This window comes from Aspergillus pseudodeflectus (assembly GCF_044049435.1).
Source record: "Aspergillus pseudodeflectus strain CBS 756.74 chromosome Unknown BJX68scaffold_41, whole genome shotgun sequence".
Taxonomy (NCBI): Eukaryota; Fungi; Ascomycota; class Eurotiomycetes; order Eurotiales; family Aspergillaceae; genus Aspergillus; species Aspergillus pseudodeflectus.
Genome location: NW_027263817.1, coordinates 161,346 through 182,212, shown reverse-complemented (window position 1 = coordinate 182,212; position 20,867 = coordinate 161,346). Strand labels below are relative to the sequence as shown.

The 20,867-nt window shown below is 54.4% G+C and overlaps 10 protein-coding genes across 10 annotated transcripts; 5 read left to right on the top strand and 5 right to left on the bottom strand.

The window, feature by feature from the left end:
* Positions 1–911: 911 nt before the first annotated feature.
* Positions 912–2,667, bottom strand: BJX68DRAFT_277789 (uncharacterized protein; the record flags this gene model as incomplete). Its single annotated transcript, XM_071048395.1, has 3 exons — positions 2,469–2,667; positions 2,270–2,406; positions 912–2,183 (listed from the first exon to the last, which is right to left on the bottom strand). The coding sequence occupies exons 1-3, from the start codon at positions 2,488–2,490 to the stop codon at positions 912–914; spliced, it is 1,431 nt and encodes a 476-aa protein (XP_070896142.1). The 5' UTR covers positions 2,491–2,667.
* A 2,223-nt stretch (positions 2,668–4,890) lies between these two features.
* Positions 4,891–6,010, top strand: BJX68DRAFT_243001 (alpha/beta fold hydrolase). Its single transcript, XM_071041087.1, has one exon. The coding sequence runs from the start codon at positions 4,970–4,972 to the stop codon at positions 5,840–5,842; it is 873 nt and encodes a 290-aa protein (XP_070896141.1). The 5' UTR covers positions 4,891–4,969; the 3' UTR covers positions 5,843–6,010.
* A 120-nt stretch (positions 6,011–6,130) lies between these two features.
* BJX68DRAFT_269677 (dual specificity protein phosphatase family protein) lies at positions 6,131–6,682 on the top strand (the record flags this gene model as incomplete). The annotated part of the gene is made up of 1 exon (XM_071046416.1): positions 6,131–6,682. One exon carries the CDS (start codon positions 6,131–6,133, stop codon positions 6,680–6,682), a length of 552 nt encoding a protein of 183 aa, XP_070896140.1.
* Positions 6,683–6,888: 206 nt separating this feature from the next.
* On the bottom strand, positions 6,889–8,046 carry BJX68DRAFT_269676 (SDR family NAD(P)-dependent oxidoreductase; the record flags this gene model as incomplete). The annotated part of the gene is made up of 2 exons (XM_071046415.1): positions 6,889–7,310; positions 7,383–8,046. 2 exons carry the CDS (start codon positions 8,044–8,046, stop codon positions 6,889–6,891), a joined length of 1,086 nt encoding a protein of 361 aa, XP_070896139.1.
* A 381-nt stretch (positions 8,047–8,427) lies between these two features.
* BJX68DRAFT_257127 (NAD(P)-binding protein) lies at positions 8,428–9,662 on the bottom strand (the record flags this gene model as incomplete). The annotated part of the gene is made up of 5 exons (XM_071043288.1): positions 8,428–8,662; positions 8,726–8,810; positions 8,869–8,959; positions 9,018–9,129; positions 9,193–9,662. The coding sequence occupies 5 exons, from the start codon at positions 9,660–9,662 to the stop codon at positions 8,428–8,430; spliced, it is 993 nt and encodes a 330-aa protein (XP_070896138.1).
* BJX68DRAFT_277785 (NAD(P)-dependent alcohol dehydrogenase) lies at positions 9,360–11,288 on the bottom strand. The gene is made up of 4 exons (XM_071048394.1): positions 11,100–11,288; positions 10,771–11,034; positions 10,272–10,698; positions 9,360–10,202 (listed from the first exon to the last, which is right to left on the bottom strand). Exons 1-4 carry the CDS (start codon positions 11,266–11,268, stop codon positions 10,055–10,057), a joined length of 1,008 nt encoding a protein of 335 aa, XP_070896137.1. The 5' UTR covers positions 11,269–11,288; the 3' UTR covers positions 9,360–10,054.
* A 341-nt stretch (positions 11,289–11,629) lies between these two features.
* On the top strand, positions 11,630–12,849 carry BJX68DRAFT_242996 (bZIP transcription factor). The gene is made up of 2 exons (XM_071041086.1): positions 11,630–11,800; positions 11,868–12,849. Exons 1-2 carry the CDS (start codon positions 11,674–11,676, stop codon positions 12,779–12,781), a joined length of 1,041 nt encoding a protein of 346 aa, XP_070896136.1. The 5' UTR covers positions 11,630–11,673; the 3' UTR covers positions 12,782–12,849.
* Positions 12,850–14,270: 1,421 nt separating this feature from the next.
* Positions 14,271–16,294, top strand: tpcJ (oxidoreductase tpcJ; the record flags this gene model as incomplete). The annotated part of the gene is made up of 5 exons (XM_071043287.1): positions 14,271–14,444; positions 14,525–14,676; positions 14,765–14,817; positions 14,887–16,054; positions 16,108–16,294. The coding sequence occupies 5 exons, from the start codon at positions 14,271–14,273 to the stop codon at positions 16,292–16,294; spliced, it is 1,734 nt and encodes a 577-aa protein (XP_070896135.1).
* Positions 16,295–16,381: 87 nt separating this feature from the next.
* ayg1 (heptaketide hydrolyase ayg1) lies at positions 16,382–17,914 on the bottom strand (the record flags this gene model as incomplete). Its single annotated transcript, XM_071048393.1, has 5 exons — positions 17,705–17,914; positions 17,577–17,651; positions 16,792–17,531; positions 16,615–16,747; positions 16,382–16,564 (listed from the first exon to the last, which is right to left on the bottom strand). Exons 1-5 carry the CDS (start codon positions 17,792–17,794, stop codon positions 16,382–16,384), a joined length of 1,221 nt encoding a protein of 406 aa, XP_070896134.1. The 5' UTR covers positions 17,795–17,914.
* Positions 17,915–20,321: 2,407 nt separating this feature from the next.
* Positions 20,322–20,852, top strand: BJX68DRAFT_269669 (uncharacterized protein; the record flags this gene model as incomplete). Its single annotated transcript, XM_071046414.1, has 1 exon — positions 20,322–20,852. One exon carries the CDS (start codon positions 20,322–20,324, stop codon positions 20,850–20,852), a length of 531 nt encoding a protein of 176 aa, XP_070896133.1.
* Between the last annotated feature and the right edge of the window lie 15 nt (positions 20,853–20,867).

Below are 20,867 nucleotides of genomic sequence, written 5' to 3'. Positions count from 1 at the left end.
ACAACAGAAGCAAATCTATAGATCCGCATCGCCACGCAGCTGAAGAGCTAGCGGACCCCATACGGACAAAACTTGCGCTTGCCTATTGGTTCCATTCTCAAGTCCACTTCTAACAATCCACTAATATCATACACTGAGGCGGGGTCATGGCATTTGGCGCATTTTGGCATTAACCTCGCCGGAAGATCATTGGTCGATTCGCAGCCCTTTTTGCTGCCTGGCTTGGCATGGGACACAGGGCTCAGGGCATTTTCTTCAATCTAACGTTGGGACATCGCAAGCTCAGGCTCAGCTGCATGCCATTTGCGATGGCGGACAATGGGGATGTTACCGAAACCTCTTTGGGCATGATGAGCCGCCCATGATTGGCTTTTCTGCCGGTGCCCACGGTGAGGCCGCCAGCCGGGCCGGATCGGGAGAACCCTCTGTTAGACATCTGCTATGTTATTCTTGACGGTGTTGCATTAGCCTTTAGGGCTCGATTCTAACCAGCGGCGTCTCTGAGAAACTTCGCGAGCGGCATTTGCCATGCGTTTTGTAGACTAGGGTACCTGGGCCATGATCTGTGAGCGTGTTAGCTGAGTACTATACTGATCCGAAAGTCTTTCTGGCCAGGGGGTGCTCCTCCAAGCAATCTAGATCGTAGGTTAGAAAGCCAAGTGCATCTACTCCAGATTCTTAACATTGCCCAGATCGAGACTCGCATCAAAGCGTTTGATTTGGTAAACTGCGTGTGGTTGGTACACGAATATATATCCCTCGTCCTTGGAATCACTGGATTTTATTATCTTGGTTCACGAAATTAGTAGTAAAAGAAGATGGAAAAGTAGTCTATTTACAAGTCTATAGTAGCGATATGACATTCATAAAAACAAAACGCCTCTAGGACTCCTTGCTGAAGACAATGTATACTACTGATTCAGAATTATGGCTGCTATGAGCGCCGCCCCAACCCCCGATCCATCCTCGGCGGAAACAAGTTTGACGCGCTCCTCGCCCGCGGGGCAGTCCAGAATCTCACCGAGAGCAGCAACCGCTCTCTCCCGGAACTGCGAGTACTTTTCAAATGCAGACCCGTCGACACCCACCGCGCACTCCAAAACGCCCTGCTTCTTGCACAACGCTGCGATACCACAGGCATACAGCCGAGCTGCCCGCGCACACACAACCTCCGCAAGGATACAGCACGCGCGGAGTTCCTCATCCGTTGCATCGATCCCATATGCATCCTGCAGGATCCTCTTCGCTTCGCCCATCCGCACCGCCTCAGACCCATCAGCCTCCATCTTTGAAAGCGAGACTGCGTCCATCGTCCCGCTTTCACGAAGCCGCGACACATCGGCATCTGGGAAGAGTCCCACCGACTCATGCAGATGGAGCAGGATCAGCCGTAGCAGTTCACCCAGATACATTGCCGCAACCATCTTCTCGTACGTCTGCTGACCGGGTCGCGCAGACGTCGCGTCGATATCCTCGTCGAACTTGGTTCGCGGCAGGACGCGCCGACCGTTATCAAAGGCACCATACTCGCAGTTAATCGCGACGATGGAGTCCTCACCAAACTGCATCTGGTCGCTCGAAGAAGAAGAAGAAATCTTCGGGATCCGAGTGCACCGCTCCATGTACGCCGCATTGCACCCCGTCCCGAAGATACTCCCCACGCGAATATCAGGATTCTTGTACGCCGACGCAATCAGTGTCCCGACAGTATCGTTGACCAGCGCCACAATGCGCACGGGGATATTCCTCCGTTGTAGAACACTCTCTAATTGAGCGACAACATCTTCCCCCTCTACACCACTGATATCGAACCCCTTGGTCCACCGCTGCAGCACGCCGTGCCGGATATGATCCTGTGTAACGGGGTACGAGAAGGTGAATGCCAGCGGCAATTTCTCCTCCTCTTCCCTTTCCCCTTCTCCCTCCTTGTTCGCCGGGAGCAGATTATGCTTCCTCAGGAAATCTTGCAGTTTATCCGCAATAAGTTCCCAGAGCTCATCCCCCTTCCCTCGCTTCAATGCAGCGGGGAGAATATATTTATCCTGGGTGATACGGTACCCGCCCTTTTGGGCTGTTAATTCCACGCTGCAGATGCGGAGGTTCGTACCGCCCATGTCGATTGTGATGTAGCGGCCCGTTTCGTGTCCGCTTGGGAACGAGGGGACCCATGTGATGTTCATTGGCTGTGGGAGGGGGTTGTTAGTATGATGTCCGTGTAGTGGTTGGATCCTCGAGGGGACTGGGTAGGTAAGGAGGCGTGTATACGTACAATCTCGGCATCGTGTCGTGTGAGGCCTTCTTCCAGTTGGTGGACGAAATGGTCTGTGATGCGCTTCAGTGATGGTGTGTCGACCGCAAAGAGCTGTTTTATCTTGGTGATTTCGTTTCGGATCGGATCCGAGATCGCTGCAATGTACAATAAGTATTTCAGTACTGCGGCTTTTGCAATACAGCTAGAACAGCTTTACCTTGTTCGTTTATGATGGTCATTTTCTCTCGACTTTTATTCCAATGCACTATGCCGTGGCTGATGGGAGGTGGTGGTTGTCCGATCCAACTTGATACGTGGTACTTGAAAGTAGATATACTCGTCAATCTCCAACTACTTCAACGGCCTCTTGAGGGACCGTTGAGCTCAACGCCACCTTGGCACAACACTGCATAGAGCCCTGCTCACTTTTGTGTCATGTCCGCAAACTGGACCCTGGTAGTGACACAGTGACGTCATGCGTGGCCTTATCGACTGAGCACGGAAACCCGATCCAACCACCCTGATTCGCGGGTCCGGTCGCCGCGGCCAGAATCTAATGGAATCTCGTCTGAATCATTCCAGGTCGGCCACGCGCCTGGAACCAGGTTTCTGGACTTGCGTCTGGACTCTGGAATCTGGAATCTGGAATCTTCTCTCAGCCCTGCTCCTGCGATGTGGTCCGGATCGGCATACTCCGTACGGCATATTCGACGTGACGGTTCAACTCCTTATCAGCCACAAGTAATCCTGTCGTCCATTTACGCAAGAATGACCTCAACCGTGTGCTTCGACCTTCCTGTTATCTTCGATGCGGCATGGTCAGACCAAGGATAGGTCTAACCAGAGGCGGGGATCGAGGAGAAGATCTCCGACAGGAGACCACACCTGGGAATGAATGTTGCCTGGGAGCACGGACGAGACCCTTGCTACTGGGTGATGCTGCAACCTTAAACCGAACACCACGTCGGTCCTGCTGGTCATAATGTCCACCTCGCCTGTTGCCGGTTCATCGTGGATAGTCGCTATTTGCTAACCCGGGACCTGTGCTCCGATTTCAACTTTCCCGGGACTGGATCTGGACGGCCCGAGCCGGTTTTTAGATAAGACTACTAGAGACAAAACCACCCGAAACGTGCGAATATATATACAGATTAAAGGAAGGACTTGTGGCCATTCCGCGTATTTCTATATATGGTTGGAGGTAGCGCGTTTTGCGCAGATAACAAAATCCAAGCGGACATGGTGACAACGTGTTTTCTCAAGAGGAGGCCCCCTCTGCCGCACTGCCTGCTCGGCTAATGCTAAGTCTCTATCTAGTAAGCTATCATAATATATCCCTAGTAATACCTGTGCATTATTATCACACTAGATCTGGCCTTGCGGCCGATAAAGTTGCTCGTGGTGTCGAGCGCTAACATCTATCACTCTTTGTCAAGTAGTCCACTTCCACGCGAGGTCCGCCTTTGCTGTATATAGACAACAGAGATACATCAAGGCCTAAAGTGACCGAGTGAACTGGAGCATTGGAAGTCTAGAATTCGCGACTCGTCCATAGGCGCAGGTATTAACCCTTGGATCTAACATTGGGGGAAGTTCCCACGGCCTTGGTGGCTATCTTGGTATAGATGGTATCTTGATTATCCAGAAGCGAATCAAAATGTCATATAGCAAGAGAAAAGGCTGTAGGCGAGAAGTGTATGCATGTCCTTTACACTCTGTGTCCTCTTTCTGGGTAGCACCAAGTGTGTCCCTTGGTCCAGCCCATGCCATTCATTCTTTATTAGTTGGCAGACTTACATTCGTAATCAAGAAACTCCTCCGGCCTCAGCTGTATAGTATTGGTGATGACTACCACATGATTACACCGTGTAGCACTGGAGCTCAAGAACCTCGACGGCTTCTGGAAGATTACATAGTGATAGTATGATACTGCTATCGGACGCGCTGTCCGTAGTATTCGCCCACAAACCCGCTGTCCTGAAATGGTTCTCAAGGACATGAGGCAGCATAGTACTAAAGTACCCTGTAGTTGTATAGAAGCCTGGCGAGAAGTTCAGCGATATTATCTAGGAGATAGTCCAGCCCTACCACGGAACTGCTCCCCGAGAGTGACGAGCCTGGCATTACTCTACGCTTTCTTAAAGATTACTTCAGAGCGTGTCTAGTTGCCGTCGGGATTTCGGTGAGGGAGAGTAGGCCGGACTGTCCGAGGAGTCTCCGGAGGCACTAAGAACGGGGCCACGGGAAGTGGGCTGCGGAGTCCTCTGTATACAACGCGAAATCCGTTCGCCATGGACCACGCCGACAGGGGTGTCAAAATAGGATGCTGACGGACAGGCAGGGTAATTCACGTGGCAGGAATAAGGGCAACCAACCTTTCTGTCTCAGCTTCCGGCGCCAGGGGTGGTTGCAATGTTGAGATGCTTGGTGAGCTTCAATCAGACTAGCAAGGCTTAGCTTCGCCTTGTCCCACACTATCACGGAGGCCAACCGAAGCACCCAATGGAATCTAGGCGATGCCCCTTCCCAGGATCCATCACTGACCTGAAACCCACCGGCATCGGTGTCTGACGGGCTGAAATCACTCCGTCTGCCGCGATTCATCATCAACCGCATGAGATGAGTCACGACACCTTTCAACGCAATATAAATCAGCTCCAGTACCTTTACACCCAAAGATCTTCATCTATATTCGACCAGAAAACCAACATCCACACCATGACACCATCATGGCAAGTCACTCGCCTCCTCCACGGCATCCGCGCCATAATCGGCGGTCGCGGGCCCCCCGTGGTCCTCCTCCCAGGCTGGCCCCAAACCGCCGAAGCATACGAGAACCTCTTTGAACCCCTCTCAAAACACTACACCTTCATCGCCCTCGACCCCCCCGGCCTCGGTGAATCCCTCCCCCCAACTAATAATGGATACGACACCGCAAACGTAAGCAGAATCCTCTCCGAAGCAATCACCGACACCCTCGGCTCGAAATCCCAACCCTACCACCTCGTCGGCCACGACGTCGGTGGCTGGATCGCGTACCCCTGGGCCGCGCAGTTCCAGTCGCGCCTCAAGTCGCTGAGTATCCTCGACGCGTCCGTGCCTGGGTTCCAGCCGAACTTCACGTTCCCGCTCGATCGCGCGACGAACCTCCGCCTGTGGCAGTTTTCGTTTCACGCGCTACCTGATCTACCGGAGATCCTGACAACGGGGCGCGAGCGCGAGCTCCTAACCTGGTTCTTCAACCTTAAAACCGCGAACCCGGACGGGGCGCACGCGGCGCAGTTCGAGCGGTATATCCAGGCATACTCACGACCCGGGGCGATGAGTCGCGGGTTCGAGTACTACCGCGCCTTCGAGACGAGCGCGAAGCAGAATCTGGAATTCGCAAGGACGCCCCTCGATCTCCCCGTGTTGGCATTGGGTGGTTCCCATTCGGTGGGGGCGGGGATGGTGAAGCTCGTCGCGGGCTTCGCGAGGAATGTCGAGGGCGGTGCGATTGAGCAGTGTGGGCATTTCCTGCCTGAGGAGCAGCCGTCTGTGGTTGCGCGGAGGCTGTTGGAGTTTTTGCGGAAGCATGAAACCGAGAAATGAGGATGCCCTGGATGCGCCGGTCTGTTGGTTTCTTGTTTTGTATCGGGAGTATAATAGAAGCCAGGTACGGGGAAGAAAACATAACCTGGCCCCTGTGGATTAGATATTGATAATGCATCGGGAGATATACATAATAGAAGTCATTAAAAGACAGAACTCGACCTGTGCTTCTTGAACCCCGCACCACGAATACGAGACTGCCCATTTCCACCTCACCCCTCCCACTCCTTGCTTGACTCATCCACCGGCTGAGGCCACCCACAACACTCCCCACCTCCCCAAGACAAAATGGCGAAGACCAAAGCCCCCAGCGATGGGTGCATCCTCCCCTCCTTCCTCTACCTGGCCCCCGCCTCCGCCGCCAGCTCCCTCTCGTTCCTCCAAAAGCACGAAATAACAATCATAATCTCGATCGGCAAGACACCCTCACGGAAACACTCGTCCATCGAGACCGAGCACGGCCCGGAGGGCATAATCTACCACCGCCTGGGCCTCGAAGATAGAGAAGACGCTAATATACGCAAGTGCGTCGACTCTGCGTGCGTGATCCTCGACGCGGCGAGCGCAGCCCGGAAGAGGGTTCTCGTCCATTGCTCGGCCGCGATTTCAAGGTCGCCTGCTATTGTTGCGGCGTACCTGATTAAATGCAGGGGGTTTGGGCTTGAAGGGGCGCTGGCGGTGCTGAGGAAGGCTAGGCCGGTTGTTTCGCCGAATAGGGGGTTTATGGAGCAGTTGAGGGCGTTGGAGGTGGAGGTTAGCGGGGGGAATGGGCGTGGGGAGGGGGAGGGGGAGGAGAGGGTAGGCGGGAAGGAGGGATCGCAGCACGGTTCCGCTGCTTAGGGCAACTTGGGGAAGGTCTGGTCGGATGCGTGACTGATACAGTACCATGGACATTAGACCAACGCGCGAGCATAGGTAGATGGAATGATACCATTAGGGAACGCCGCTTAGAAGACAACAAACACTCGGGGTAATTAAACTAGTACAGTTTGCTTCTATATGATATGTAGCAATCATGATAAATTTCGAACCACCCCCCAGAAAACCTACAAATCCTGCCCCCGAACCCTCTGCTCTGCCAGCGGCTCCCTGGCCCTAAGCACGCCCCGCAGGGGCGCATTCAACAAACTCGCCAGGGTAAGGTGCACACTCCGCGGCAAAAACCTAAACAATATGGTGGTCCCCGCTGCATTCCAACTACTAAACACCGACGCCTTCCGGTTACATAGCGCCTTGTACCCGACGCTCGCGACGCGCTTTGGGTCCTCAACGGCGCCCGACGCCGCCATCATGAAGGTCTCCTCTGCGTGCGAGCGGGTGATGAATTGCGTGTGGGCGGGGCCCGGCATGAGGTTTGTGTTTGTTATTCCGGGGTAGGCGCGGAGTTCGACGGATAATGCCTCGGAGAATGCGCGCAGGAAGTGTTTTGTTGCGTGGTAGATGTTTTGGCCGGGGCTTGCGATCCATGCTGTGACATTTATAAGTATCATGTGTAGAGAAAGAAATGGGTAGATAGGATAGGTAGGGACGGGGGACGTACCACCGACAGAGGTGACGTGCAGCATCCACCCCTCGCCACGCTTGATCATATCATTCCCAAACAGATGCGCCAGCTGCACAGGCGTAATGCAATTGAGCGTCGTCATCCGCTCGGCCAGCTCGACGTCCTGCTCCATCGTGTCGCCCGCTGCGCCGAGTCCCGCGTTATTCACGAGCACGCTGACAGAGCGCTGTTTCTCATTCACCTGGTTATACAGCTCCTTGGCGGCGCCCGGGAGTGAGAGATCGATACTAATCGTATCCGCACGAACCTGGTACTTTCTGTTCACATTCTCCCGCACAACATCAAGCTGATCCTGATTCCGGCCGACGAGGATCAGATCATGCCCCTTGTCCGCAAAAATGTAGCTGAATTCCGCTCCGACGCCGCTCGATGCACCCGTGATAAGGACCGTGCCCTTTGGAGGACGGGGGCGGGGGAAGATTAAGCGGAGCGGGAGGATTCCCAGTCCTAGAGCGGCGACTGCGAGTTTGGCGTCGAGGTAGTGGAAGAGGTAGGCGAGGCCTGTTGCGGCGAGAATGGTTATCGACAGCAGGTCGACGTTGATTGAATCTAGCACGAGGTAGGTGGGTTTGAAGGATGCGGGGTTTCCTTGGACGATGGCTTCCTGGGAGGGCTTTTCGCTTTCGGATTTGGATGACATGGTTGCGTATGGTGGTATAATATCAACGTGGATTAATTGTTAAAGCAATGGCGACCGTACGTTGTATATTCGAGGATGTGATATTGCTCCAGATAGATGGAGTTTGAGCTCGCTCCACCATGTTGATCCCCACGTCATTGTCATGTCAGTCATTGATAAATGTTACGACATACAATCATCACCAACATGGAACCTGCACGATTTCCGCCGTACACAGATTAAGATAGCTAGGGTCTGTATACTGAGATGAAGTACAGAAAATTGACCAATTCCGGTCCTGATTACATTCGGCGAGCATAGCTCGAATCCCTTTAAAGGTAAAGCAAACCCGCCAATAGTATTTTGCTTGACTCCACTTCTTTCCGATTGTCCATTAATAGATCACTTCTTCTCCACCTTCCTCCTCTTGTTACTCCGCTTCGGAAAATACTCCTCCGCATACGCCTTGAAGAAGTCCTCCGGCTGCTGCGGGTGCTTCCCCGTAACGTCGTGGAACGTCGTCGTCGAAATGTAGTTTGTTTTGCCCTCGCGCACGAGCGAAAAGTACTCGAGGAGATAGGCGATTTCGCCCTCGGAGCGCCCGGCTTCGCCTTTGAGGAGGTTGCGTGCTTCGTCTCTGCGAGCGATCAGTATTGCTCTTCTGGACGGGGGGGAGAGGAAGAGAGAGGGAGGGACGTACTCGGAGACATCCTTGAATTTCAGCTCCTCGCCGAGTCCCTTGCTAGCGGCTGTCGCGAGTTCGTCGCCGGTCGCGAGCATTGGGCCTGTATTGTTAGCACCTCATTCCCCTTGGATCAGAAACGACAGTGGGTATGTATGTACCGGTCAGAAGCATAAGCTGTCCACGATGCTTGTCGTCGAACCCGTGCTTTCCGTGGCCGCTCAATACGTGCGCGACGACTTGTGCGACGTCCTGTTGTCGCGATCAGTCTCATTGCACTACAGGGAAGAGAAAATACAGAAAGACATACACCCATGGAGATCGGCGCAAACTTATGGTCCTTCCCAATGGGAATCGGCAGAATCCCCTCCTCCTGCGCCTGCTTGGTGTATAAAAGGAGATTCTCCGCGTGGAAGCCTCGTCTACACATTTCCACCCATTAGCATGAACGGCAAGAGACAGGGATTTCCACGTCATAGACTCACCGAATCACAACAGGCGAATGCCCCGTCGCGGTATTCGGATCCCCCTTGGCCCCCAGCACCTTGACCTCAAGGTCAATCACCGACCGGAGGAGGGGCTGCCTATCGCGCTCGGCCAGATCACACCCCGCGCAGGAAACAAAGCAGACATTCGGAATATTCGCCTTCTTCGTCGCTTCAATCAGTTCCAGCGTCATATCATACGAATCCTTATGCCCGGGGGGCAGGAGGAGGATCGCATCCGCGCCCGTGTCCTTGAGCGTCGCGGCGACGTCGTCGAGGTTACCGGGTTTATGCTCGACGATCTTTGCGCCGAGGTCGGCGATTTCTTTTACGGTGTCGAGGTCGGGGTACAGGGTCAGGCCGGTGACACTGGATATTTTGCGCTTGAAATGGCCGTCCGTTAGCAGGAGTTTGGCGATTTGGGCGCCCGTGTGGCTGCCGATTGCGGTTATCACGACGTTGCGGGACATGGTGTCGGGTTTGTCTGTGATGGATTTTCAGATTCTACTGTTGCTTTCTGGGGAGGGGACGTTGGTCGTTTTATTGAAAGTCTGGACAAGGGGTCGATGCGTCATGTTGATATCAGGACTGGTAATGCCAAGAGTGACCTGAGGATATACAACCATCGCGCAAATGTGGTGAGATCCGTGGATCCACTGGTTATTGGCCGATCCGGCCCAAGATCTATGACGACGCCGATCTGGTTTCCCCCGTCTAGACGAAATGGTGACGGATTTCTTGGTCTGGACCTCTTGTTTCCGGTTCGTAGAGATTTATCCCGCACTTGCTGCATCTTTACGATTTGGAGACACTCCAAGACAGTTCGATAATCAATCACATCCTACCCAGCAATACTAATTGCCTAGTACTCCCACCCGATAACAGCGCGATACCGCATCTGACCATCCCTCAACCGGTTGACAGCCTTGCTGACTCCCTCCAGTGTCATCGGATACTTTTCCACAATGCACGAGATCTTGTGTCTGGCTGCAAAGTCGAGCATTTTTGTTCTGCACCGATTAGAGCACATTCAAGCAACAACCCAGGTATAAAGCAAGGGCAATGAGAGGGAAACTCACTGAGGCAACCGACTACAAACACAGCTCCCGACAACCTTGTGCCCATGCAACACAGTCGGCATGTAGGGAAGCACCAACTCGCCGTAATCAACCGAAAGCGGGAGGATCGTTGCATTCTTCGCCAGGATCTCGTAGTACAGTCCGAGATTCACCTGCGCAGAGGTCGTGACAATCAAACGATCGATCGGTTTGGGCACGCCGAGCTTCTTGAAGTCCGAGACGCCCTTTGTCGCGTAGAACTCGCCCGCGCCGAGTTTGAGCGCCTCGGAGCGTTTATCCTCGGTCGAGGAGAAGACGACCACGTCGCAGCCCATCTTTGCCGCGAATTGGATGGCCAGATGGCCGAGGCCGCCAATCCCGACGATGCCCACGCGCTCGTATGGCTTGCATTGCTCGACGAGGGGGACCCAGACTGTTCCGCCGCCGCCTGTTGTCCATTCAAATCCATCCACATATTAGCACTCGTCGTTTTCCAACCATAGTAAAATCGGGGTCATACACATCAACGGTGCCGCATGCTCCGAGGCCACCCCCTCGGGAATCTTAAACAGCCACTGCTCCTTGCGCACGGCATGGCTCGTCACCGACCCCTGCGTGTCATATCCCTCGAACCCATACGTCTTCGCGTGGGGGCAGTACGCGTCTTTACCCGCCATGCACATCTCGCAGTTGCCGCATGTCGCGTTGATCGGGCCCCAGCCCACGCGGTCGCCGGGTTTTAGGGTGGTGCAGGCGGTGCCCGTGCGCTCGATTATGCCGATTCCTGGACTAGTCAGGGTCTGTGGTAAAGTGAAGGAGGGTGGAAAAGGGAGAGTGGGTGATGCCAACCTTCGTGCCCGAGAACCAGAGGGAGCTTGATCATGTGGATGTCGCTGCCGCAGAGGCCGCTGTGCGTCACCTTGACAAGGACCTCGTCGGGCTGGATCTCGGGGAGGGCAAAGGTCGTTTGGACGACGTCTCCGGTCTCAGAGCCGCGAAATTGGGTGGCGGTGACCATGTTGTCGTCTGGCGAATATCGGTTGATATATATTACAAAGGGAGGGCTTTTGTGTGCTGCAAAGGACCTTGAGAGTGGACTCGCGCAGCTCTTATATAGTTCTCGAAAGCTTGTCCCATGTAGAGTGACTGGTTGAACATCGCCTTATCATCGATCTGTCGTCATCATCACCATTACCGTGGGATAAGCATAAGCCTCTCGCAGGCGCGAACCACGCGGCGGATAACAGTGGAGCAGGCGAGCCATTTGGCTCAACCAACAGAAACCGCCCCCCGGCTTCTTGAAACCCCACCAGCTGCAGGTGTCAGCATTTAAAGCGTCCCAGCCTGGCCCCGCGACCGTTCCTTTTCCCTCGAGGTTGAGCCGTAAAGTTCAACCTGCCACAGCCACAGATAACATCTCCTGATGACACCGACACCAACATCAATATCCCTAACGCCGATTCCAGTCGAGCTCGGAGATGAGTGGAAAGGAGTCCTGGATCCGCAGCGGCGACGGACGCTACAGAATCGGTTGAATCAGCGGGCGCATCGTGCGTTTCTTTCTATCTAGGCTCTCCACGTGTAAGCCGCTCGGGGAATACATGCTGACGGCTGCAGGACGGCGATTAAAGGCGGCCAAGTTGGCCAAGTTGTCGGATGAGGCGCCGGGGGGCAAGTCATCGGATCTACCGAGTACACCCGTCAAGGTCAATCGAGAGCATGCGCAGGACAACGATGACGGTTTCTCAGTCCACAATGTATCCAAATCACCCAGTGCTACCAGTACATCCGTCGCTGTAACGGGCACCCCCGCAGCCACATTCTCCCCCTCACCCGCACCCCCTCACTCCTCCCCATCAACCAAACAGATAACCTTCATCGAACTCGACCGCTTCAAAATCCTCGGGCCCACCGCACCCAAGTCCCGCCGCGCCCTCCAGCACCTCGAATCCTTCTACCGCGCCGAGATCGCCGCAGGCTCACTGCGCACCGAACTCCTCCTGGGCCTCACCCGCCTGAACTTCCTCCGCGCCCTGCACGCCAACATCGATGTCCTCGGATACTCCGCCGCCGAAATGCACGATGATGCGCAGTCCCCGTTTGGGATTCCGAGTGCCGCGAAGCCAGCGTATAGCTCTGTGGACCGGTTACCGGTGTCGCTGCGCCCGACGGCGATTCAATTGTCGACCCCGCACCACCCCTGGCTCGACCTCATCCCCTTCCCGCAGCTGCGGGATAACCTCATCTTACTCGGCGACACGCTGGACGACGCACAGCTATGCTTTGACATGTCCGGCCGAGGGTCTGCAGCTGGAGTCCCCGACAAACGACTCGGGAACGCAGGTGGTGAGACGGGGGTGATTGTCTGGCGGGATCCCTGGGACCCCAGCGGGTGGGAGGTTACGGAGACGTTTTGGAGGAGGTGGCATTGGGTGCTCAGAGACTGTACAGAGGTGATGAGGGTAACGGACAGCTGGAGGAGGGTTAGGGGGGAGCCGGGGCTTTTCCAGCATCGGGTTGCGGAGGTGTAGTATGCTGCCTAATTACGAGCAGACTGTATGTAGAAGTGAGACTTATAATTATGATGGTGATGCACGAGGGACATTTTTCTCTACGGGGATAAGAGTGTAAATCCCGGAGGCCCAGAATGTGGAGTCCTGCATAGAAGCATAAAAGTCCACTCTACCCATCACCCTTACGAGGATCCCTTTCTTCCACCACCCACTCATTGCACCTCTCAAAGCCTGTGAAATGCACGCCCCAATCTTTAGTGGCAACGGGCGCATCACGCGCGCAATGACAAAACTCCTCGTCGCCCGCTCGTGGACCGTACCAAGCATAATCCGCAACCCGCGCCAGGCACCGGAAATAGTATCCCTGGGAGAGGGACAGCCGGTAAAGTCCGTGTCCTATACTAGGAGCTTAAGTGGTCTTAAAACGGCGTAGGATGCGGAGGGGTTGCTTAGCAGGTCGGGGGCGACGTGTGCGGTTTTTGCCGCTGGTACGAGCCCCAACTGCGTTTTTTCGAGGGTCGTCTTTGCCCGGCGGGTCGTACTGACGTAAAAGATACAGGCTCCTTGTCAAATGTATACAGCATCGACCGCGACGCCCGCGAAATCCGCCAAAGCAGCCGCAATAACTCTCAACAGTTACAAAGTCTCTACTGGTCTCGTTCCCGGCCCCGCGCCGTAGGCCAGCACTCTGGTGGGACACCGCGGATATTGCAGACTACACCTCCAAGCGGAATGCATACCCCAACATCAGCAATACAAAGATCTAAGTGGGTGAGTACCTCTTCGCTGCGGCGCATGCCCGACGACAGCGCGATGGTCCTTCGGGTGCCTCGATAGGTACCCGGCGTTTCAAGCGATTAGCCTACGGCCGACCTGGTTAACGACGGGAATGGGATTGGGACGTGTAGCGCTTGGAAATATTCAAGCGCTGGGGACTGTGACCATTGGGGATGTGGCGGCGGTTGCGGTTGAGATGCTCTCTAGAGACGATGTGAGTGGGTGGGTTGATCTGGTGGAGTGGGGGGATAGGATTGCGGAGGCTGCTGAGAGGGTTGTTATGCAGGGAATGGATTGTTTGAGAGGGAGGATTTGATGCGGAAGTATAGGCTTACTGAGTGAGAGGATGTTGCAGATTCAGGCTGCGATTATGGAGTCGTGGGACGCGTGTATCGCAAGCTTTGGAAGCCTAGAGCGATGTCAGGGAGCCGGCTCGGGACGAAGCATTGGATTTGACACTTCAGATTTAGCTCAAAAGAGGCGACTGAGTCGATCTTCATGTGCACTAATATAGATATCATCAGGGCCGAGGTGTCATGTCACATCCCTGCAGGCTTCATACATTTGTATAATCGCAGCAGTGCACAGTGTCAGACAACATGACTCAGTCGGCACCATGGCCAGGGGCGAAAAGAGCTTCACAACTCATATGGTACATTTAAATACCGTGCCTGGCGATCTTGCGGGGAAAGCCTTTTTCGAGTAGCGACATTCGCCACAAGTGGTCGCGATGGGCTTCTTCACGAGGATTTCGGTGTACATCCTCAGTATCCTTTCACTAGCAACCCTGGCCCTGTCTCAATCTCCCTGTCAAAACACACCAACCTCACGAGGCTGCTGGGGCCAATACAACATCTCCACAGACTGGCACAGCGTCGTCCCAGACACAGGCGTGACTCGAGAGGTACGGTACCCACCCCGACCTAGCTACACTGCACCACCAACACCCCATTGCCAAACCAGCCCACAAACTAACCATGCCAGTACTGGCTCGTCGCGGAAAACCACACCCTCGCGCCAGACGGCTACGAGCGGCAGGTCCTTGTCTTCAATGGAACCCTGCCTGGGCCACTAATTGAAGCGGACTGGGGCGATGAGCTTGTTATCCATGTGACGAATGGGTTGGATTATAATGGGTGAGTCCAAGCCGTATTATCGGGCTGGACGATGTCCGAGGGAAGCAGAGAGGAGGGGTGAGACGCGATGATTGCTAAAGCAGAACAGAACCGCAGTCCACTGGCATGGGATCTGGCAGCGGGGGACGAATCAATATGACGGTATCCCTCCCCTCCACCTGCAATTTGACCCCTTCTCTTCCCTCAACATGCAAAGCTGAACCCGATTAGGCGTCCCCGGCGTGACCCAATGCCCGATCGCCCCCGGCCAAAGCTTCACATACCGCTTCCGCGCAACCCAATACGGAACCTCCTGGTACCACTCGCACTTCAGCCTGCAAATGGCCGACGGCCTCTACGGGCCACTTGTAATCCACGGGCCAACCACAGCAAACTACGACGTCGACCTGGGTCCGGTGTTTATCACAGACTGGTATCATAAATCGGCGTTTATTCTTTGGGAGGATCATACGCGGTACGGAGGTGTACCTGTTAGGGCAAATGCGGTTCCGCCGGGAGGGTTGATTAATGGGACGAATGTTTTCCCCTGCCCTGATAATGTTAATGACGAGGCGTGTCGGGGGACTGGGCGACGCTCTGAGCTTACCATTGAAAAGGGGAAAAAGTATCTCATCCGGCTCATCGATTCGAGTGTGGACGGGTGGATGAAGTTTTCGATTGACGGGCATAGACTCACCGTTGTCGCGATGGATTTTGTACCCATCGTGCCGTACGAGACTGACGCGGTGATATTGACCTCGGGGCAGCGGTACGATGTCATCTTCGAAGCGGACCAGGATATCGACAATTACTGGATGCGCGCCATCTTCCAGACAGCATGCAACGGTCTCGAGATCGACAACCCGGATATCCGCGGGATCATTCGATACGCAGGCGCCGACGATACCACTGACCCGACAAGCACACAACGGTCCTCGATAACCAACACCTGCGGCGACGAGCCCTACGCCAGTCTCGTCCCATACGTCCCCCGAACCGTTGGGCGCGCCGTTGCCCAGAAAAACCTGAACGTCGGCTGGTTCTACGAATGGGACCTCGTCTTCCACTGGACGCTCAACAGCAAAGCGCTCACAATCGACTGGGGCAATCCCACCGACTACCTCATCTACAACAACGCCTCCATATTCCCGACCGAGTATAACGTCTACGAGGTCAAAGAGCCCGATAGGTGGACGTACTGGGTTATCCAGGACGTAGGGCTCGTGAATGCGTATCATCCGTTCCATTTGCACGGGCACGATTTCTATATCCTTGCGCAGGGACGGGGACTGTATACGCCGTTTGTCAAGTTGAACCGGGAGAATCCGCCCCGGAGGGATACGGCGACGATGGCCGGGTCCGGGTACTTGGTGATTGCGTTTGAGAGTGATAATCCGGGGTACGTACTGCTCTTCATTCTTGAATGAGGCAGGGAATGAGCTAATGGTACAGGTCGTGGCTTATGCATTGCCACATTGCGTGGCATGCCAGTCAGAGTCTGGCGTTGCAGTTTGTCGAGCGCGAGTCGGAGATTGGGGCGCTGATTGAGCCGGTTCTTGATGAGTTTGAGGACGTCTGTGAGAAGTGGGATGAGTACGCGCGGAATCCTGTCTATCATCAGGATGACTCGGGGATCTAGTATTAAGCGTCCTTCTGCAGTAGATGAGCTACGATTGATTTATGTATATAGTCTTGTCATTTTGAACAGTGGTGCACTTGTCTGATACTAGTTGGGCAGCCGTGAGCATTTACCCTGACCCAGGACGTCGTCCAACCACTTATAGGCCGCTACAAGACTATTTGGATATCCCATGTGTGGCAGCCCTGGATACAATCTTGCTTCTTTGGGAGAACCATGGTTGAACAGGACAAGACAGTCCTCGATAGGCGTGACGCCGTCATCCATTCCCTATACTGTTAGCCGAGCCCACGGAGTTGATACTAGAGGAGAATAACTACATTTAAAAGGAGGAGCCTGCACGAAGGCTGGTCGACAATCCCCGTCCGGATCAACGAGAACTTTTCCTGCGCCTTCTGGCGGAACTCGTCAGGATCGGTATAGCCGTATTTCTTCGCCCACGCGGTGACTATCCTGTAGGACATTAGAGAATGACTGGGTAGGAAGAGGTGACGTACGGAAACGGATACTCGTGGTCCTCCACTCGGCTCAACCACTCTGGATCCAGGAAATGGTGACTCCCCGGGCCATGCGCGATGCAGCCTGCAAGTCTGGTGCTGTGCGTATGGGCTCCGCGAACAGCGTAGAACCCACCCGCACTTAGGCCCCAGATCACAATCCTGGACATGTCGATTTCAGCTCGGGACGCCATATACTGCAGAACACTGTCGAGAAGTCGATCGGGAGACTCAGGATCCGCTGGATCTGCCGGCGAATCGGCTGTGCCTGGAATCTCGCAAATAACCACCGCCCAACCGCGCTTGATGATCTCATGTGTCCGCTGGCTGTTGTCCGGTCTATACCCGTCGAGGCCCGTCAGTATCAATACACAGGGCACTTTGCGCTCGCCGTCCACGTTTGCGGGTACTCGAACGTAGATCGGGATATGGGTGCCCTCGCCACCGCGTCGGTGGGTGTATGATATAAGCTGTTCTTCAATTCTCGCAGGCCAGAACGATGTGGCGGCAATATACGCCTTCTTCTGTCGCTCGAGGGCGTCTCTCTTTAATCCTGTATCCTTCGGGCCGACGTACGGGAAACGGGATATGCGATAGACGACCGCTGCTCGGAGGAGCAGTTCCGACGCTGCCTGACTATCTCCATTCTCCAGTGCTGTCGAAGCTCGCTGTTCGAGGGATTCAGCGACGGGTATAAAGGCTTTGGTGTATTCATCCGACAAGGCATCGTTGATGTTGAGCTGCCTGAGTCAGCTGCAGCTCCGCACCAAAGAGTATTTGCTTACCTTGATCAGGTCCTCGAAAATCGGCTCAAAGTCTTTGATGTTCCCGTCATGAAAGGGGTAGACTGATCTCTCGCACTGGGCATTGTCAGCGTTGCTGCATTCAAGTAAGGGGAACGAGAAGGACGTACTGCAATCTTCCATCTCGTCTCCCAGAGAATCCGTATCGACCCCTTGTGTGGGTAGACCGTGTCGAACTTGTCACCGAGTATCCAGCCCATCTTGCCAAGATCCTCACTTCTTTCCAGAGCGGCGGTTACGCGCGGTGAAAGGCGCTCGAGTGAAGACGACCCGGCTCGGATGTATTGTGACCATTATATATCCTGGCAAGGAACGGCGTCCGCGGGGTCAATGTTTGCAATGGCACTTGGAAATGATTCACCACCTTGCGCCTCGATCAATCATGCCACTCAGGACTCCCCAACGGGTTCCGCGAGGCGGGGGAGAAGACGTTTATCATTCCCCGACGTCCAGGTTAAGGTTATGCAATGACCTTTCCGCATGCGGCCAGCGTGCCTTTCTCCGCGGAGATTGGCGTTGTAGCGGCCGCGGAAGGCACATTCCAGTCGGGAGAGTTTTCCGATCAGTCGGAGGCGCATGTTGCAGAGCGCCTGCTCGGGTAAACGTGCAAGGTGAGATGCTAAGAGTAGGTAGCAAGGCGAAGGAAATTGTCGAGGAACTGGTATCGAGGGCATCACAGCATTGATGCGCCGAGTACTCATTCGACTTCGCAATCACCGAAGCACCGAGTGGGTATGCTTCGAGAGTTTAATCTTCCGTGACGGCGTGGCTGGGGTTAGACTTTGGCATTCCTTGGTACCTACCTACATTCCTCTATCGAGCCGCTAGGACTCTTGACGTTGGGTTGCTATGGCCCGCCGTTTGAAGAGGAAGAGGCGCTCTAGTATGACGTTTATTTGGGTTGTGGCGCGGGCGGTCCATCTTACGCTGGTGAGTTTGCTGGAATGTCCTGTCCCACTTGGGGTGGACTAGGGCTAGGGAGCTGGCGGGGGAGAGGGTTAGCGGGGAAGATCTATACTGTCTGTATGTCTTCGGACTGCGAAATGAGGGTATCTGTGATTGTTCTGCATCGCATACATCGACCTATTCTACCGTGATTGAACCATGGCTGGTCCTTCTTTCGCTGTTTCGCCTTAAAACTCTTCCTATTATCCTGGGTGTTTCAGATACCATTGAGTATCCTCGTCCATTCAACGCCAGTTACACGTGTCTATTCATCATATGTTAAGGGCGTTGACGAGGGTCCTTTGTTCGACTTGTTCGCAGGCCCCTCGCGGTTTCAGCTCTTGTCGTGTGCGGTTGAGACTTGCTTTATTGTCTTTGCGCAACGTGTTTCGGCCGCAATGCCCTAATTCTTTGGAGCCTCTTGTTTCCGCGCCTTTGTCCCATCCAACAAAGTCAACGATGTAGATATAAAACAACTATTTCCCCAAACGAGTCTAGTTGCATATTCGCCTCTATCAACCTCGCACTACACCAACATACAACCAATTTTACAACCAACAACCAACACCAAATCAATCCACGCAAAAATGCCATCCACCTGCGAACGCTGCGGCGCCTCCTCGCTCCCCCTGCGCAAAAAATGCCCGTCCTGCAAAGGCTCCAAGAAAGTCTACACAGTCGCCGTGCAGGACGCATCCCACTCCAGAACAGTCCACGTCGACCCGGGCCAGACGCGCTTCGGCGAAATCCTGCGCCGCTTCGGTACGGCCGTTGGCCGTCAGTATTTCGAGCTCTATGATGAGCATGATAAGCGGCTGGATTTGGATGCTGTTGTGGTGAGTTCTGCTGTTTTCTCTTAGGTAACTTGTTTGATTGCTAACTTTTGGTTGTTTAGGCTGAGGCCTGGCTTGAGGCGCATAATGGGTATTTGCATGTTCTTTCAAAGGACGATCAGATCAATGCGCGTATTTCGCCGCTTGCGCGCGAGATTCGCGAGAGTCGGCCCCTGTAGACACAGCTACAGTGTGACATGGTGTGACATGGGATACGGGGATAGTTATCGCATGGGTATAAGAGAAAATCATTAGCAATAGCAATAAAGGGACGTAAAGGGAGATTAATGCATGCTGTTTCTTTAGAGTTCGATGATACCATGAAGATACAAGTAATTCACCACGTAGAAAGATGCGGCGGCTTCCGGAGTGAAGTAAACTGCTGGGTTAGCCAGGGATTCTGTATATCAAGTCTCTCCGTCTCTTGGTACTTAGGGAATGGCCCATATCACTCTGCCCAACTCACTCGTGTTTCTCGGGTCCTGCGATTCAACACTGGGATGGGGTTGCATTGGTTACCTGTCACCCTTGCCACTTCCCTGAACTCGTGGTTTATGTGTTCCCAGTTGGTCGTCTTATGAGCTTTGATACTCGCGTCTTCTTGCGACTGGCGACCGAGATCTGCTTCAAGAGCCTTTGTGTCCTTTGCCACCAGCTTTTTCACCTTCTTTAATCTGCTCCATTATCAAGTCACTAACGCCTCTTTGGTTCCAAGTCGCTTCGAGCGCTTGAAGGGCCATTGTGTGGCCAATCTCTTTATACCCATTCTTTGATGCATCCAATTCAATCTGCCCAGCACCGAGCTACAAGAAGCCCCTCCTCCCCCTCGAAGTAACAGAGAATCATTTCCACCATCAGAACAAACTCACAAACCCGCTCTAGCAGCTCCAACTACATCTCTACAGCTACAACTAACAATCCCAGACCAACCCACCAACCAACCATCACAATGCCCTCCGCCTGCCACCACTGCGGCTACCAGTCCAACTGGCACCGAATAACCTGTCCCAGCCGCACCTGCCGGCTCCCCAAACTCCGCACCCAGCTGCGCGTCCACGGCCTCGGCAACTCCTCCACCCTCGTCGGCATCGTCCACGACCAGACCACGTTCATGGATATCCTGGCCACCTATAATCGGAGGAATGGAACGAGGTATACGGCGTTGTGGGACAATCACAGGCCGCACAGGAAGATTGATAATTTTGCGTTTGTCTCCAGGAAGTGGGTGCGTGAGAACTCGGAACATCTGTATGTGGACTGGCCCGGTAAGGAAGCGGCTGAGGAAAACGCCATGACGCAGGCTCTGCTCAGGGAGAGAGAAGCGGGAAGGGGTTCCCACTCGAATCACGGGTACGGGCATCGGGGCTACGATGGCTACGCTGATGGCGAGGATCGCGAGGAGGGTGGATGGGGCGTCGCGCCGACGACTAAGAGTAAGGGCGCGGCGAGGTTCAAGGCGAGTAACGCGTTTCGGAATTAGGCGTTCTCGGGGATG